The sequence below is a fragment of the Pelodiscus sinensis genome, chromosome 20, assembly GCF_049634645.1.
Source record: "Pelodiscus sinensis isolate JC-2024 chromosome 20, ASM4963464v1, whole genome shotgun sequence".
In the NCBI taxonomy this organism is placed as follows: domain Eukaryota; kingdom Metazoa; phylum Chordata; order Testudines; family Trionychidae; genus Pelodiscus; species Pelodiscus sinensis.
Genome location: NC_134730.1, coordinates 6,094,788 through 6,111,380, shown reverse-complemented (window position 1 = coordinate 6,111,380; position 16,593 = coordinate 6,094,788). Strand labels below are relative to the sequence as shown.

General features: G+C 46.7%; 1 protein-coding gene across 5 annotated transcripts in view; it reads right to left on the bottom strand.

The window, feature by feature from the left end:
- Positions 1-398: 398 nt before the first annotated feature.
- OGFOD3 (2-oxoglutarate and iron dependent oxygenase domain containing 3) overlaps positions 399-16,593 on the bottom strand; it is a 78,483-nt gene continuing 62,288 nt past the window's right edge. For all 5 annotated transcript variants that reach the window (XM_006132382.4, XM_075903543.1, XM_075903545.1 and 2 more), the window contains one exon: positions 399-1,162. In XM_006132382.4, coding sequence (XP_006132444.2) covers positions 1,026-1,162 — 137 coding nt within the window. In that variant the 3' untranslated portion in view covers positions 399-1,025. The remainder of the gene's footprint in view (positions 1,163-16,593) is intronic.

The window sequence follows — 16,593 nt, the reverse complement described above, 5'->3', positions numbered from 1 at the left end:
AGCTTTGGGGGTTGACATTTTCTGAATTTGTGAATTTAACAGAATTGTCTTGGATTAATATCTTTAAAAAAATCTGAAAAACATCAAAATGTTTTGTTTGGACTTCCAAAATGTTTACATTTTTTAAATTTGAATCTATTTTTCATTTTGAAATCTCCTTTTCATTTTATATATAGAATTAAACATTAAAAATGCTCAAACAAAACAATGTACACAAACAGCTCAGTGCAACTTCATGTTCACTGTGGAGGTGCAACTGAAAAAACCCACAAAAAACAAAACAGGGCCCAGTACATCAGACATTCCTTCCTGATCAGAGATACTGTTAGCACTTTGCTCAGGCCTGTGGTACCACTGAAATTACTCTCCTGAAGCCCCAGACTCACTAAACAGACAGCTGGAGTTTCCAAATTTTATTTTACATTAACCACTGCTCACCTACATCATGTGAGGTGAGATCATGCTTTCCCCCTCCCCGGCATTTAGCTGTAAATATCTGTAATAACATAAAGAACAATTCAAGTAAGTTCCAGAAGACAAACCCACATGTGTTTGCAAATAATGCCTGTGACCAAGAGACTCTGTTGCAAGAACAAAGACTGGCCAATACGATGATCATGTTTTTCTTACTCTTAATTGTCATGAACAGATGGAGATGGAGAGATTTAAAGGGCCAAATCACAGTCTGTTACATCCGCTGACAATAGCATAGGGCACAGCAGAACTTGGTCCAATGTATTCTCTGCACTCCTCAAAGTGAAGTAACCTAAAATAAGAAAGGACTCTTTGTTTTCTCAACTGGATGAATAAAAAACTCTTTTTAACAGAATGCTGAATTAAATATGGTCCTTAAGGCACTGTTTGCAACGCTTATGGAGGAAGATGTGTGAAAATGATGTTACATTAAATACAGGTTTGGGAAATTTTAATTAATTGGAATTTACACAGGAAATTATCTCCATTTGCCCCCCTCATAGGGCTTCTTCTGTCATTCCACTTGACCTCATATTCTATCCCAAGATGGATTACGTTAAGACTGGATCCCCAATGCCGTGGTCGGGATTGCAAGTGAAGGAGATGGTAATGGCATATCGAGTGCCCCAGCGAACCTTTTCCACTCGATGAAGGTTCTCCGACCCAGAGGTGAAAAAGGAAACACGGCCTGTAAGAGACAAAAGTAAGAGATCGGTAACAGGGCTTAACACACCTTTGACTATTGTGTCTGTGTGATGTTGCATGTCTTGCCCCATCTGCTATTTCTTTAGGCTTAGCTGCTCTCTGCCCATCTGAAAACTCAGGACTCTGTCACTATGAAGACAAATGGCATCACAACTGTGAGCTACACCTTGAGACAGCCAACTAAGCTAAGTAAAAGGTGCATCAATCCTTTGTGGAAAATGATGAAGATGATGCAGAGTTCAGGTGGGCCAAAGAGCTTGATTAAGAGTGAGCAGAGGCTAGGAAAAATATGAATCCACTTCTAATTTGCGCTCATAAAGCTATAGCATCTCAATACTGAACTACCAGGAACAGGTCTCAGGTTTGATTTTTCATGTTGGTCTCTAATGTTACAGAGCAAAGAAGCAGGAAATGCTGCCAAGGTAGCAGAAAGTCCTCCAAAGAAGAAAGAAAAATTACTTTCCCACTCAACGCTCTGCATAACTTTGGAACAGCATAGAGTTAGACTAACTTTCTCCAGATTCCCATTCACTGACATGTCTCAGGAGTGGAATAGCTCCAGGATTAGGAACAGGTTTCAGAGGACAACCCTTTCCCCCCATATCCCTCTAAAACTGGGTCCAGAGCTTCACACATCACTATAAATCTGATTCAGCATGGTCCTTAAACAGGGGTGCCATAAGGAGGAAAGGGAAAGGGAATGAACAACCTCCTTTGGAAAACTGCTTGGCTTACCAGGGCAACAGTATTACAGTGTCTGCAACTTTGGGGCAAATTGGGATTGTTTCCATATGATACCCTAAAGAGATAGGATGCATTTCCCATGACTCCATCTCTCAAGCACAGGCCTGCCACACATGGTGGGGCTAAGTAAACAGCACTCCACAAAATGGGGTAAATATTCTCTCTCATTGCTTCCATAGGGCAGGTGGCTTCATATTTCTCACCATGGGCTGCACCAAACTAGCTCTACTTTGCTAAGTGCTTTTACAAAGAATAAAGTAATCTAACTATGAAAAGACAGTAAAGAGTAGAAGATTTTAGCTTGATCCTTTTTCCCACTAATTATCAGGTGCTCAAATGCTATCGCTGGTGACAGAGGCTCTTAAAAAGCCAGTAACTTACCAAAACTTCTCACTATAAAACATCACAAAACCCCAAGCTGGAAGGGTTGAGACTGGATTTTGTAAGCAGCTGTGATAGAGCACAGGCCACAGCCATTGTTCAGGTATTTGCAGTCTCTGTGCACTGTAACATTCATTTTTCAGCTAGATCAGAAAGTTCTATATCACAATCCAGTGCCAACTGAGCTTTCCTTAGAAACAGAGCGATTCAAAAAATGAATGGGGTTGGCAATTGGCTTTATGGTGAGCAAATGGCATTAGTCCAGTAATTCAGTGCTTTACCATCTCTGACTTTTCCAGCAGGACAGTTCCAGAGGGTTTTAGAGGGTTTTTCTAAAGAGCCAAAGACACAGTTTAGCCATTCATGCATTCCCAGAATACCAGACATTCTGGTACTTCCAGGAATGGAATGGATTTCCATCCCCACTGCTGTGACCTCACATGTAGGATGCATATGAGGTCACGCTGTATGGAGGTCTCCATTTCAAAGTGTGAGCTGCCTTGCCCACATGACCTCACACGCTCGGGGCAGAGAAGTATACTTTTCAAAGTGGCATGGCCAGTTTTGTCTCAGTCCTGGCTGGGAAACAAAAAAGAGAACTGTCCAATTTAAAATCAGATGGCATTTAAGTCTAAATGCTGAAGATGAAGCATCAAGAAGGAAACACTGATACTTGCACAATTGTTCTGTGCTCCAAATGGTCAATCAACACGCAGGAACATGTAGGAATGTATTTATTAACAAGAGTTATAGAACTAACTCAGACTGAAGCAGCTTGTGGATGGACTGTGGGATTTTGTTTTGCACAACCATCCCATAACAACCCCATGTTTTCCTACTCAGGCAATTTTTTCTCAGATCACAGCTACCTGAAATTTGTTATGAGTTCATCTTGGGAAAATGCCACACTATGACTCTGACTCCTGCATGCATTATATTTATCTACAAGATACTCCTCACTAAGCCACTGGAGTCATTTGCCTGCCCATGTAGACAGGCTCCCAGCACTGGGAAATGGTTGTGTCTCCCAGGGCTGGCACTGTGACTACGCTTTTCCAATATAGCGCGCAGTGCTTTAATTCTGCAACTGCAGGCAAAGCCACAGGCTGATCAGTCTATAACCCCTCAAGTACTCCCTGTTCCCCTATTTTCTGAAGTATTACATCTGCCCTTCTCCAGTTTTCTGGAAATTCCCCCACCATCCAGTTCTCACAGTTGGTAGCTTTGAGATTAGTTAAGGAACTAGCTGAAACACTCTGGGATGATTTTCCTCAGACCCTGATGACTTGTATATACTGAACTTTTACATGTTCTTTAACCTGTTCTTTTTCCTCTTTTGGCTTGTATTCCTTCCCCTGGTTGTCAGTATTAATCTGGTCACCACTACTAACCTTTTCAGTGAAGACTAAAGCAAAACAGGCATTAAGCAACTTAGTTTTCTTGATGTCCTGTTATTAGCTCTCCTTCCTCACTAAGTAAAAGACACACATTTCCCATCATCTTTCTCCTGCTTCGCATGTATTTAAAGAACCTCTTCTTATTGCCTTTTATATCCTTGCCAGGTGTATAGAAACTGATCTTTGACATTTCCTGCACCCTAGCTTAGTCAGGGCTATATTCTTAACACAAGCCACAGAGATTAAAGCTGTGGTCGAGTAAGTGACAGGAGATGTCAGCCAAAACCACTGGCAAATTAAATGCGTTTGTTCAAAAATCCCTGTAAATGGTTTCAAGCTCAGGGATAGGGAAACATGGTCTGTGGGCTGAATTCAGCCCCCGACTTGCCTTGACTGGGCCCACTAGGTTCAGGGTGCCCCCGCTCCAACAGCAGGGTGAACCAGTGCAGGCACTCCAGCCGGGGGGGGAGGGGCACCTTGCCCTGCTTTGATCAAGGCAAGCCATGGGCCAGATGCAGCCTACAGGCTCTGCCTGGTAGGGGGGAGGAAGCAGCTCTGCACAATGCCCCCCATCACTGGGGAGGGGGTGGGGGGGGAGAAATAGTCACTAATGAGAGCACCGGGGGGAGCAGTGCCTACAAGCACAGGGCTGTGTGGAGCCACCTGTGGCCTCTGGGACCCACACCAAGTAGGTGCCCAAATTCCCTGCCCCATCTTGCACCTCCTCTGCCACCCAGACCCCACACCCCTACCTGCTCCTGCACCCCACCCCAACCCCATCTGCCACCTCCAGCCCACTCCTACATCCTTTCTCCCACCCAAACCCCGCACCCCCAACCTGCTCCTGCACTTTCTCTCCCACCCAGGCCACTTATCTCCACCTCCAGCCTGCTCCTACACTCTTCCTCCTACCCAGAGCCACCACTCCCAGCTCACTCCTGCACCCTATCTCCCCACCCAGATCCCGCTCCCCTAACAGAGCCCACTCCCCAGCAGCCCACTCCTGTACCCTGTACTCATTTTGTCCCCTCCCCTCCCAGAGCCTAGAAAGGCCCAACAAAATTTACTAGCCTCAGGCTCCCAGAAGAATTAATCTGGCCCAGAGGGAGGGGGAAGCCATGGGGCTGTAGCTTGAAGGAAGTGTCTTTTTTTTCCTGCTTCTCAGTTGGGGGCCACATCTGTGAGGGTTTTTTCTCTCCTTCTCACTCAGAGGCCAGAACAGTGAGGTTTTGATGGAATTTTTGTTTTGTTTTTACTTTTTACTTGTGTGTGGGTCCTGACTGATTTTTCTATGGGTCTGTGGTGCCCAACCCAGAAAAGATCTAGGTATCTGAATTAATTTGATCTTCAGCCAACCAATCCATTGTTTATCACATCAATATGCCCAGCTGCTATCCTTTCATTTTTCAGCATGGCTGTATTCAAAATACAGTAAGCATACTATAAAGACAACACTAGTATTGAAGCAATTTAGTGACACTAAGCTTTTTTTAAATATATACCCAGACAGACTGTGCTAAAGTTCCTTATGCAGCAGTTTTCAGGAGAAAACGCCGGTGTGTCATGTATAAGTATCACATTTTGATGCATGTATCACAGCCACTGTAAATAGCCATACCTGGAAACTTTCTACTCAACACTATGCTGCAGCAAAGCACATAACAGACTCTATTTGGAGTGTTGGAGGAGCTCCAGACTGAGCCTGCACATAGAGGGTGAAGTTGGGAGAAGGCTGGGTAGGGCTGGGGAAGTCAAGCCCCAGCCCCATCACCAGCCCCACCCCAGCTGCCTAGACCCCGCCCCTACAGGAGCCACACCCTCCCAGAACACTACAGGGAGGACATGCGGCTCATGTAGCACGTGGCCCCAGCCTCCCTGGCCCAGAGCATGGGGAGGGAAGGCACTCGGGAGCAGCAACACTCTGCCCCCACTATGCCTACAGTAAGCATTCTGGGAACAGAATACGGGTGGGGCCAGGCTGGTGGTTTGGGAAGACAATGCCAGCTCCTGCCTATTATACCCTCTCCCCCTGAGCCTGGGGCAGCAGGTTGGGATGCAGGAGGATGTTCAGGGTGCAAGCTCGTGGGGGGGAGTTTGGTTTGAGGAGGGGCTCAGGGCTATGGTCCATGATACAGGCTCCAGCTGAGTATTGCTTACCTCAGGCAACTCCCACATGGTGCCACAGTGGGACTAAGGCAGGTGGCTCCGTGTGCTGCTCCGCATCCACAAGCACTGCTCCCACATTTCCCATTGGCCATGGTTCCCTGTTCCCAGCCAATGGGAGCTGCGGGGTAGTACCTGAAGGCAACGACAGCATGTGGTGATCCCTTGTCCTGCCTCTCTCAAGGGCTGCAGGGACATGCTAGCTAGCTGCTTCCCAGAATCTGCTTTAGCCCTGCTGTTCTGTTAGCAGACAATTTCCCAGTTTGGCTGCAGGAGCTCCCCAAGGGATCGAGCCCGATTCCAGGAGATTCCTGACCAATGTTCTGCACATGGATGGAAAAAAAGTAGAGGGAAAGAATTGTGTTATGTGCACCAGTATTGAGGTAATGTGTAGATGTGCACCACCCCTAGAAACAAAACACCTAGACAATATATATTTTTAAATAACCCTAGGGATAATTACTCCAGTCAGGAGAGGTTAGGCATTTTAAAACTCACTACTCAAAGAATTAAATTTAAGAGTAAAGAGAGAAATAAGAATTATGAAAAGCACAGACCAGTCAAGAATCTAAAATAACACACTTTGAAAGAAACAAAAGAAATAACAACAATGAAAGTATGTACTGGGCCGGGACATGAGTGTAGACAGAATGTGTTTGTGTGGGTGTCAGAAATTCGCATTGCTTCTCTGTCTGAACATGCTCAGCAATGCAGGAGCCAGCAAGCTCCCTCCATCCAGAGCCTTGTTGTGTCCCCTTCTCTGTGAAGATGAGGTATCGGGGAAGGGGGACAACCTGACATCAGCACTCCCCTTCCCTGCACAAAAGCAGGAGGCTCCGGGAGGGATGGGCAGCTCCAAAGCAGAGGACAAAAGAAGCACAGCACTGGGGGAGGGGCAATTGAAGTGCTGGAACTTGATAGCCTCCTGGCCAAACCAGTCAGGATCACCTATCAGAGGTTCTGATATCTACCAGTAGATCCTGATCTGCTAGTTGGATGCTACTGCTCTAATCCCTAAACCATTCCAAGAGTTCATAAAATAGTTACAATTTTTAGGGAGGTTGCTATCTGATGAATGTCAGGACAGGAATTATACTATTAATGGGTGTATTTTCATCTTGATGCAGGGGAGTTTATGTACTCATCTCTCTTTAGCACTGAGGGTTTATTAAGAAAAAAAATCACTTTAAAAACTACAAACTGCTTGCCAACACTGCAAACTCATTAATCTTTCTTGAGAGATGAGACCTACTGGATTCCACTGAGGATTATACCTGTACATCATGAGTCCAGAGTTGGGGAATTTGAAAATAGTATTCGCTGCACCACAATGCAGTAATTCTTTATTCTTAACCGTTTAAAATGCTCAAAGAGAGACCAGTCTCCAGAGAATGATTCACTCCACTCCCAGCAGATGAAAAATTTGAGGAGGTGACTATATCATCATTATTCAGAGACTCTTGGGAAAAGACATCAGTGAAAATGAAATGTCACAGGAACAGAAACTTTGAGAAGTCAAATGGTTCATAGTTATATATCAAATATTAGAGAACAAGGGCAGAGAGAGAGACGCTTGTATGAAGGCAGTGCAGGTCCTGCTTAGAAAAGCGACTGAAGGCAAAAATGATGTATTATGTGAAAACATCCTGATTCTTTCAGAACAGCTGGAAAACCCACCCAGAGTTTGAATGTTCTTTGCAGTACCAGTTTGAGAAGTCAACCAGAACTCCCAATGAGCATGCCGAGCCATAGAGATTTCCAGGTAGAACTACAATTTACTTCTCTGGGTGCGTCTTCACTGAACCTGTAGCTTGCAATAAGCTATGCAATTTGAGCTACACAAATTGTGTGGTTTATTTCAAGTCAATTTCAAAATAGCTTATTTCATAATTTGTCATTAACTATACCGTGCCAAATTTCAAAATAACACGCTATTCCAAAACATTCCTTACTCCTTAAATCTCTTACTCCTCATGGAATGAGGTTTACAGGGACATCGGAATAGCAAGCCCATTATATTTCAAAATAACGAGCTTGCTGTTAAAACATGGGGTAGCTATTTCAGGATATCTCTAGTATCCTGAAATAGTGCTGCAGTGTAGACGTAGCTTCTGTGTGCATATGCAGTACAGTACAGGTTTTATAATTCCTTATTGAAACAAAAACCTTCTCTGAACTCTACTCTATCTTTAACCCACAACTTACAGGAGCTGTTACAAGTTTAATTATTACAAGGAAACAAAAGCTGACTTAGAAACCAACTTCCCAAAAAGGGAGTGAGAGCAGTCTTGTACTTGATGTACTTGTACTTTTGGTCCAAGATGTTAGACCAGCAATTCACAAGCTGTGAACCACAAGCTGCAGAGAGCTGTCTGGTCCATGCTCATGACTGTTTTCAGCTGCCAGATTGTGTTAAAGGCAGTTACAAATGCATATATGTTTTGTTAAAATAACTTTCTCACATAGCCAACTGCTGTAGTTGCCAAATGGATGGTGTGGGAGGGGAGATGTTCACGAGATTACCACTGTATTGAGAAGTCATTGCAGACTATGAAAACCCCTGGAACTAGACTGTGTTTTGACCTTCCACTCAGAAACACAGACTAATGATATGTTATACGTGGAAAAGAGTAGGTGAGTTAAGAATAGTCATTCATTCCATGTGAAATGTGCATTTTCCTGCCAAGAGTGACATTTGTCTTACAACTTTACACTGTCATCCTGACACTCTGTAATTGTTTCTTTTGTATCTTCCATTCTTGGAGTTGCAACTGCCTTTGATGGATGCTCCTCCCCCTTCCTGCCCCATCTTTACAGATTTCTTTTCAAGCACATTTTTCTGCTTCATTAAAGAAGCAGCAATTATTTCTCAGCACATAAATGTCAATTTGCTTAAAGAGCACTTGCTGATAAAATGGCAACACAGGATCCTCAGTACAATACATGACTAGGAGGTTTAAAAATAAAATAAGAGATATTGTCTTAAAATAAGGGAAAAGTACGTTATAACGGTGAGCCTTAAAGAGCAATGAGACATTTTTCTCCAACCACTATTTTCTGCTTCTTTTTCTGAGGAGAGTTTTAAAGGAGAAATTGGTCTCTGCTTGAGGCCAAGGGAGGCTGAAGCCTGGGATACAGACCTTCCTGAATCTGGAATTTGACTCTACAGCATATAGTCATACAAGTGCAGTCAAGAGTTGCAGAGAAAGGAGGCTGTAAAGTACCCACCCAATCTCCAAAATCCAAAAAGTGGCCACTAGAGATTTTGCATCTGCAAAAAGGAGACTATTTCCCTAAGGATTCTCCAGCAAGCTGAATCACCCGCAAGGGCAGCAGCAGAAGAACAGCAGTAAGAATCATCTTTTTTTTTTTCTTTTATCAAAACAGGTAACCTACGGTCTGATGGACAAATTTAATTCAGAACAGTCACACTTCAGTCATTAGTATTTTTCCTGTCACTGCCACACCTGCTTAGTTTCAGCAGTCTTTACTATACAAATCAGACCCAGTGGCCCAGACATGCAAGAGAATTTCTAGACTCAAAGTATAATAAAAACCTATGGGCCACTATCCATCTTCTACTTCTCCCTTGTAGTTCTATAGCGCTGTCCCTCCCTGTAATGCACAAATTGCTGAGATCAGAGTGGCAGCAGAGTGCTCCTAGCACGGGACACACAGGGCTCCTTGCGAGCATCAAAATTCACTTAAAGCACCAATGTCCTCATAGGGACTCCAAGATCCTAAACCCCTCTCATCCCAAATTCTACCTGTTTTGCACACACAACTCCCACTTCAAAATCCTTTGCAACACTTCCCACTGAGCTCCAATGTTTCCTTGAAGGCATGATGCCCTACTCACGTATCCAACCACCAATCAATCAGTGTACATACTTAGTGAGAACTTAACGGTCTCCTCTGGATACTATGAGGGAGTAGAAAGATTCCTGTCTCTTTGGGTATGTCTAGACTGCAGTGTTTTTCTGGGATACCAGAGGTATCCCACCAGTATCCAGGAAAAACTCTGCCGCGTCCAGGGAACGCGTTTGCTCTTCCGCTTTTTTTTGTGGAAGATCAAACACGCTCTTTCAGGGAGCCCCGTATACCTCGCTCTACAAGAAATCAGAGCTCATCCAAAAGGGGCCAAATGGTGGAAAAGCCTCTTCCAGAAAAGCAATCGGAAAAAGCTCTGCTGAGCGCAATTTGCGTAACTTTTTCCGAAAAAAAAAGAATGTATAGTATAGGCCAGTGTTTCTCAACCTTTTTTTATGAAGTACCCCTTATATTTTTTTAAAAATAAGTACCCCCAGTACCTACAGTTTTCAGACACACACTTTTTTTTCTACCATTGCAACACATTTGTTTAAACAACTTATTCGTAGCTGGGTAGGCAATGAAATTTTGGGATGTAAAAGTACAAAAATAATAAAGCGCTGTAAAACTTAAAAGTTCAGTTTTCTCCAAATTTCAGTTGTGATGATGTCCCCTCCAGACTTCTCTCAAGTACCCCTAAGGGTGCTTGTACCACTGATTGAGAAATACTAGTGTAGACCTAGCCTTTATTCTCTCCTTTCCTCCCCATGGAGAATATAAAGAACTAACCTGAAGGATGCCTACGATGTAATTTTGTGACCCAACAAAAGCCTTCTGAATGACCAGAGAGCCCACAGACTAAGAACCACAGTTCTAAGGAAAATGGGTCCTGGGAACATGGCTCATCTGCAGTCCTGCCTGAGAGTCCTACAATGACTGTCATGGTGTCGCAATAATCAGTCTTCCCATGGGTTTCTAAGAACCACTGAACTTGGCATAGGTCTGGAACTTGGCATGACAAAACCTCAGCTAAGCAGCATATTTATTTCCTTCCAAAAATGTATTTAAGATAAGGAAGAAACCTCTCCCCTTGGGGTTCAGAAAATAAACCACAAACTCTGCTCCAGGAGGTGAGGGGGCAGTGTCAACACCCCAATCTCCCTGACAGTTCAGAGGAGCCTTGTGGCTGCTTCTCGTTCTATTTCTGACTCTCTGTGCCCTACTGACACCTGCTGTAAACGGAAAACAGAAACTGCATGGGGAAAAAACTGTCACAATAAAACCCTGTCATCTCCACATAAGCCACTTGTCTATGGCGAGAAACTGCCAACAAGATCAGTCTCAGATATCTATAAAAGCTGTGCTTTATCATTAGTGTCTGACAGCCACTGAGCTCATTACATGCTGTCAGGCTGAGGGAAGCCTGTATTAAGAAAAACAGAAAAATAATGTTGGGGGGGGGAATAAAATCTTTACGTTTAGAAAACTTCCCTTCCCCCACTTTCTTACCCGTTTCATGCATAGGAGTCTCTTTGTTTATGAGAATGAGCACTAGACAAGCGATTTAGTGCTGTGAATTACATTTGATCTTAATTTGGATCAAGAAACCATTGGAATTCCAGTCAGTGCCGCTGAATAGCAAAAGTGAACTAGACTCCTATACATATGCAGCTGCTACATTAGAACGAGCACACAACCTTCATTGGGAGTGGAAACAATAGACAAATACCTGCACATGCTGCAAGATTTTGCAAAACACCACATTTGTTTTCCCAGTTCTTACTGGGCTGGCAAATGTTACCCTTTGCTAATGACATAACTGAAAGACAATTAGTTTTAATCTCTTCGGCAAAATTCAGAGGTGGTAACCACTGGCTGAGAGATAGATGAGTATCATATCTGCAAATACAAATCATGTTAGAATCATCTTCATTCCTAGATGGTTGTTTTCAGTATTAACATTAATATCTTGACCACAGTTTTGAGAAGCATTGTGATCTAGCGGAATGAGAAAGGGAAACATTTGATTGTTAGTCCTAGCTACGCCATTGATTCACTGTGTAACTGTGACAGGCCGCCAATGGCCCACACTCCCGAAGGTCGAACCGGCTGGGAGACCCGCGGCGCTACAGGCAAGACGCCCCAGCGCCGCAGACGCAGCCACGGTGGGCAGCGCGGCTGGAGTCCGCCACCGCTCCTACGCCAGCGGGAGGAGAGCGGCCCCCGCCCTGAGGGAGCAGGAGGAGGGGCCACGGCAGCGAGCATCTGCCAGGACGCCGCCGGCGCACCAGCTGCGTCACCAGGGGGGCGGGATCTCTGGCCTACGTCAGGTCCAAAGGGCCATTTTAAAAGGGCCTGCCGGCTCGAAGGAAGGGGGAGGCCTTCTACCAGGGAGGAGGAGGCGGCTCGGTTCCCAGGACGGACTGGGGATGCACCCAAGCCCGGCCGGTGGCCCACCCCCGCTCCAGGGGGTCCTGGGACAGCCCCCACAGCCGGCGAGCCGCTAGCCCCGGATCAGGCGATGACCCGGACGGTCTACAGCGGCCACGAAGAGGGCGACCCGGCCGAGACAAGGAGCGTGAGAGGCGGCTGGCCCCCAGGTTCCCTGCGGACCAACTCCAGACCCGACCAACAGAAGTACAGTAAGCCGGGAGAGGCGGCGGAACACCTCCGGGGGTTGTGGGAAGGGAGGAAGCAACCCGGGGCAGAAGCCTTCTGGCGCCCGTGGGCAGACACGTTGCGGGGGGAACACGTCCCCCGTCTGCCGTGCAGGGGCTAACACGAACCCCTGCACTTAGGGCCCCGGGCTGGGACCCGGAGAGGGGGCGGGACCAGGTCCCCCTCCCACCCCCTTAAATCCCCCCCCGCCAGCGGAATCCTGACTACCCTCAACCGGCTACAAAGGCCGGACGCAAACCCCGGGTCCGCTGATTCCCCCCCCCCCCCCCCCGACTCGACAGCCACGCAGAAAGGGGGTTATCGCACCCAACGAACAGAAAACTAGACTAAGGGCTGGAACTACAGACCCGGTCATGAGGCGGACCCCCCCCCGGAACCCTCACAGTAACCCTGAACAAAGCACTTAATCTCTGTGGCTATGTCTACACTGGCATGATTTTCCGCAAATACTTTTAACGGAAAAACTTGCCAGTCTAGACGCAGCCTGTATGTTTCCATATCTGTAAAATGAGGATAATACTGACATCTCCCAACAGGACAGCTGTGAGTATTAATTCATAAATATTGGTATGTAAATCAGCAACACGTATTTTAGTACTATAACATCCTTCTTTTCTCTTATTCTGTCTGAAATCTTATATAAAACACAACGAAGTTTATATATAAATAGTAGAAAATACAAAAGACTCTAGGACAGACCTGGGCAAAATACGGCCCACGGGCCACATCCGAACCACCAAGCCACCAGATCTGGCCCGCAGAAGCAGTGGGGAGCGCCAGGCAGACTCCCTAACTTGCTCTGCAGCCCTGTGTGCCATGCAGAAATATGGCAGCAGGCTCTGTTTCTGTTTTAAAACTGGAGGGGAAGTGGGAAGTTTTAGGCGTCACCTCCACCCCCAGCACATTCCCATTGGCTGGTTACTGGCAGAAACCAGCCAATGGGAGCTGCTTGTTGGAATAACAGGCAGCTAAGAAGAATCATGCTCTCTTCGCAGGCAGGCAGGGAAACATTTTAAGCTCTGCAGGCAGGCTAGTTTGGCAGCTGACAAGTCTCTTGGCCACAGCCTGCTTCTGGCACCCCAACCCTTTCCTGCTCCAACTCTCTGCCACCCCCCCCAACATACCCAAACCCTTTATCCCCCTCTTATACCCCCACTCCCTCCAAGATCTGGCACCCCAATCTCCTGTCCCAGATCACAATCCCCTCTTACCCTAGGTCACATCCCAAACCCCTGCACTCCAGTCCCCTGCCCTAGGTCACAACCACCTGCTTCATCCCAACTCCCTCCCAGACTCCAGTCTCCCTCCTGCACCCCAGTCCCTTACCCCAAGCTCCCGTCTGCACCCAACTTCCATCCCAGACCTCGCATCTCCATTAATATCATGGAAGAGTGCGGCCCTCGACCACTTTCCAAAATCTTGGCGTGGCCCCCCATCAAAAATTATTGCCCACCCCTGCTCTAGGAACACAGCAAATATATGATGGGAATGTAACCACATGGACTGAGAAATGTCTCTTATGCTAGCACGGGGAAGGGCAGCATGAGTCCTTTAACTGAGTAGCTAAAAGTCATCACACCCTCTAGTGTAGACAACCACAAGCTTCTATAGTTTGCCTGTAAAAACCTATTTGAGCCATCATTGTCCTCTAGGCCTCACCCTGCATATTTAAAGACTCTCCATTTTTAACAGTAAGCTAGTTAGGGCAGTGACAGCACCAGGATAGACTGCAGACTATGGGTTAGGCCAGTGGTCTCCAAGCTTTTTAACCACAAGATCACTTCTTCAGTTTAAGTAAGATCTACCTCAAACCAAAATACCCTTGCCCGGCTTCCTTCCCCACCTTCTCTGAGGCCCCACCCCTGCTCCACCCCTTCTCCAAGGCCTCACCCGGCTCACTCCATCCCCCTTCCTCCCTGAATCTCATTCACTTTCACTAGGCTGGGGTAGGGGGTTGTGCTGCAGGCTCTGGTCTTGGGCCTAGGGGTTTGGAGTGTGGGAGGGGACACCCTGAAGGTAAGGGGGTGGATTGGGTTCTGGAGTGGCCATGGTGAAAGGGCATTAGCCTGGGAAGCGCAGGGTTGGGGTTGGAGTGTCTCCGCCCAGACTGGGAGCAGCCGGACAGCCAACACAGGCTGCCCCAGGGATAGAGCTGGTTCCAGTATTAGGAAAACAGGATAAGGGACCCTCTGAAGGTAGGGAGGTGGAGTGGGATTTCCAGTGACCTCGATCCCTGCTCACTCAGGCAGTGGCTAGGCAGCCAACACAGGCTGCCCCAGGGATGGAGCTGGCTCCAGCATTAGGAAAGCAGGATAAGGGACCCTCTGAAGGTAGGGTGGTGTAGTGGGTTCTAGAGTGGCTTAGAGGATAGGGCATTAGCCTGGGGAGCGCAGGATGCTAGGCTCAAGTCCTGCCCACCCTGGGAGCACCAGGCTGCCCCAGGGAGGGAGCTGACTCCCACATTAGGAAAGCAGGATAAGAGACCCTCTGGAGGTGGGGTGAGTTCTGGAGTGGCCTAGGGTATACAACATTTGCCTGGGGAGCACAGGGTTAGGAGCTTGGGTCCCACCCCCTCCCTGCCCACCCTGGGAGCAGCCAGATAGCTGCCCCAGGGATGAAGCAGCAGAGCTAAGACAGAGGCTCACTCCTGCCCTGGCCCTGCACCACTCCTGAAAGCATCTGGCATATACAGCAGTAGCTCCATGTGCTGCCCCTCATCTACAGGCTCCAACCACACAGCTTCCACTGGCCACACTGGCAAGGGCAGCATGTGGAGACCCCCTGCTCTGAGTTTCTCAGGGGCTGCAGGGACATGCCAGCCACTTCCAGGAGCACAATTACCACAGGGATAATTACTTCAGACAGGACAGATTTGGCATTTTAGAACTCACTACACAAAGAATTAAATTTAAGCGTAACAGAGAAATGAAAATTATGAAAGTCACAGACCAGTCAAAAACTAAAACTAACCCACTTTGCAAGCAGGAAAAGTAGTAACAACCCCCCATGGACATGTTGGGTCAGGAGATGAGAGGGGAAGACAGTGCGTGTTTGTGAGAATGACAGACAGTATGACAGATTTGCATTGCCAAGCTCCCTCCATCCCCTTCTCTGTGTGGAGATGAGGTACAGGAGAGGGGTAGGGGAGGAGGGACACCCTGACATCAGTGCCCCTCCTCCCTCCCACAGCCTGCACAGCAAGCAGGAGGCTCCCAGTGGGCAGCTCTGAGGCTCTGGGCAGGAGCAGCATGACAGTAAATGGAGACGCAACTGAAGTGCCGGCACTTAATAGCTTCCCAGCCAAACTGGTCAGGATCACCTGTCAGAGGCTCCAAGAACTACTGGTAGATCCTGATCTCCTGGTTGGTGACCACTGGCTGAACCCTACCTTGAGACCACTGTCTCAGCCTTTTCTGAACCATACACGAGAGCCACATGTGGCTATTTGGCCAGTTGTGTGTGGCTAGCTTGCTAAAGCAGTAGCCACTATAGTGGCTATTGCTTCAAAACTGGTTGGACACCACAGCACCAAGCGCTCTCCCAACAACTCTGGGACTCCACCAGATTGAGAAGCATAGGCAGATGGTAGGCAATACAGTAATCAGGTCAAAATACAATTTGATTCCAAGGGTCAAATGCTATTTTATACAACGAATGAAAAGGAGTCAGATGGTGCACTTTGGGTCAAATGCCATGTTTTGTGACAAACTGGTACCATTGGCAGCACAGCACCAGGAAAGGCTCAGGCTAGCAGACATATTACAGGGCAAAATTGAGGTTTATTGGTTAAGTTTGCACGGAAGGGGAATCTGGGCAGCACATGACATCTAGCAATATCCTGGGCCGCTGACTCCATTTTTATCAATGTGTCACACAATTAAAACACACTCTCGCCATATTATAAAAATAGGAAACATGAATTGTTTTTGTAGAATCCTAGCTGACTTTGACTTCTGGACCATAGTATAATGGCAAACATGAAAAAAGAAATGGGGCACAAAACAATAAGCATCTGGCATCACTAGTTAACCTTCATGGTGCACTGAATCCTGATTAGCCTGACAATATAATAAGCTGCTTCACCAGAGTGTAAGGAAATGCTCCAATCACCGATTTCTCTCAGAAAGACTGATGCAAGAATAGAATCTGAATTCACCAATCCCTCTGAACTTGAGGTGTTTTGGAAAATGTTGCCTAACATTAGTCTTCCAATCATCAGAGCTGCACATGCTAGAGGGAC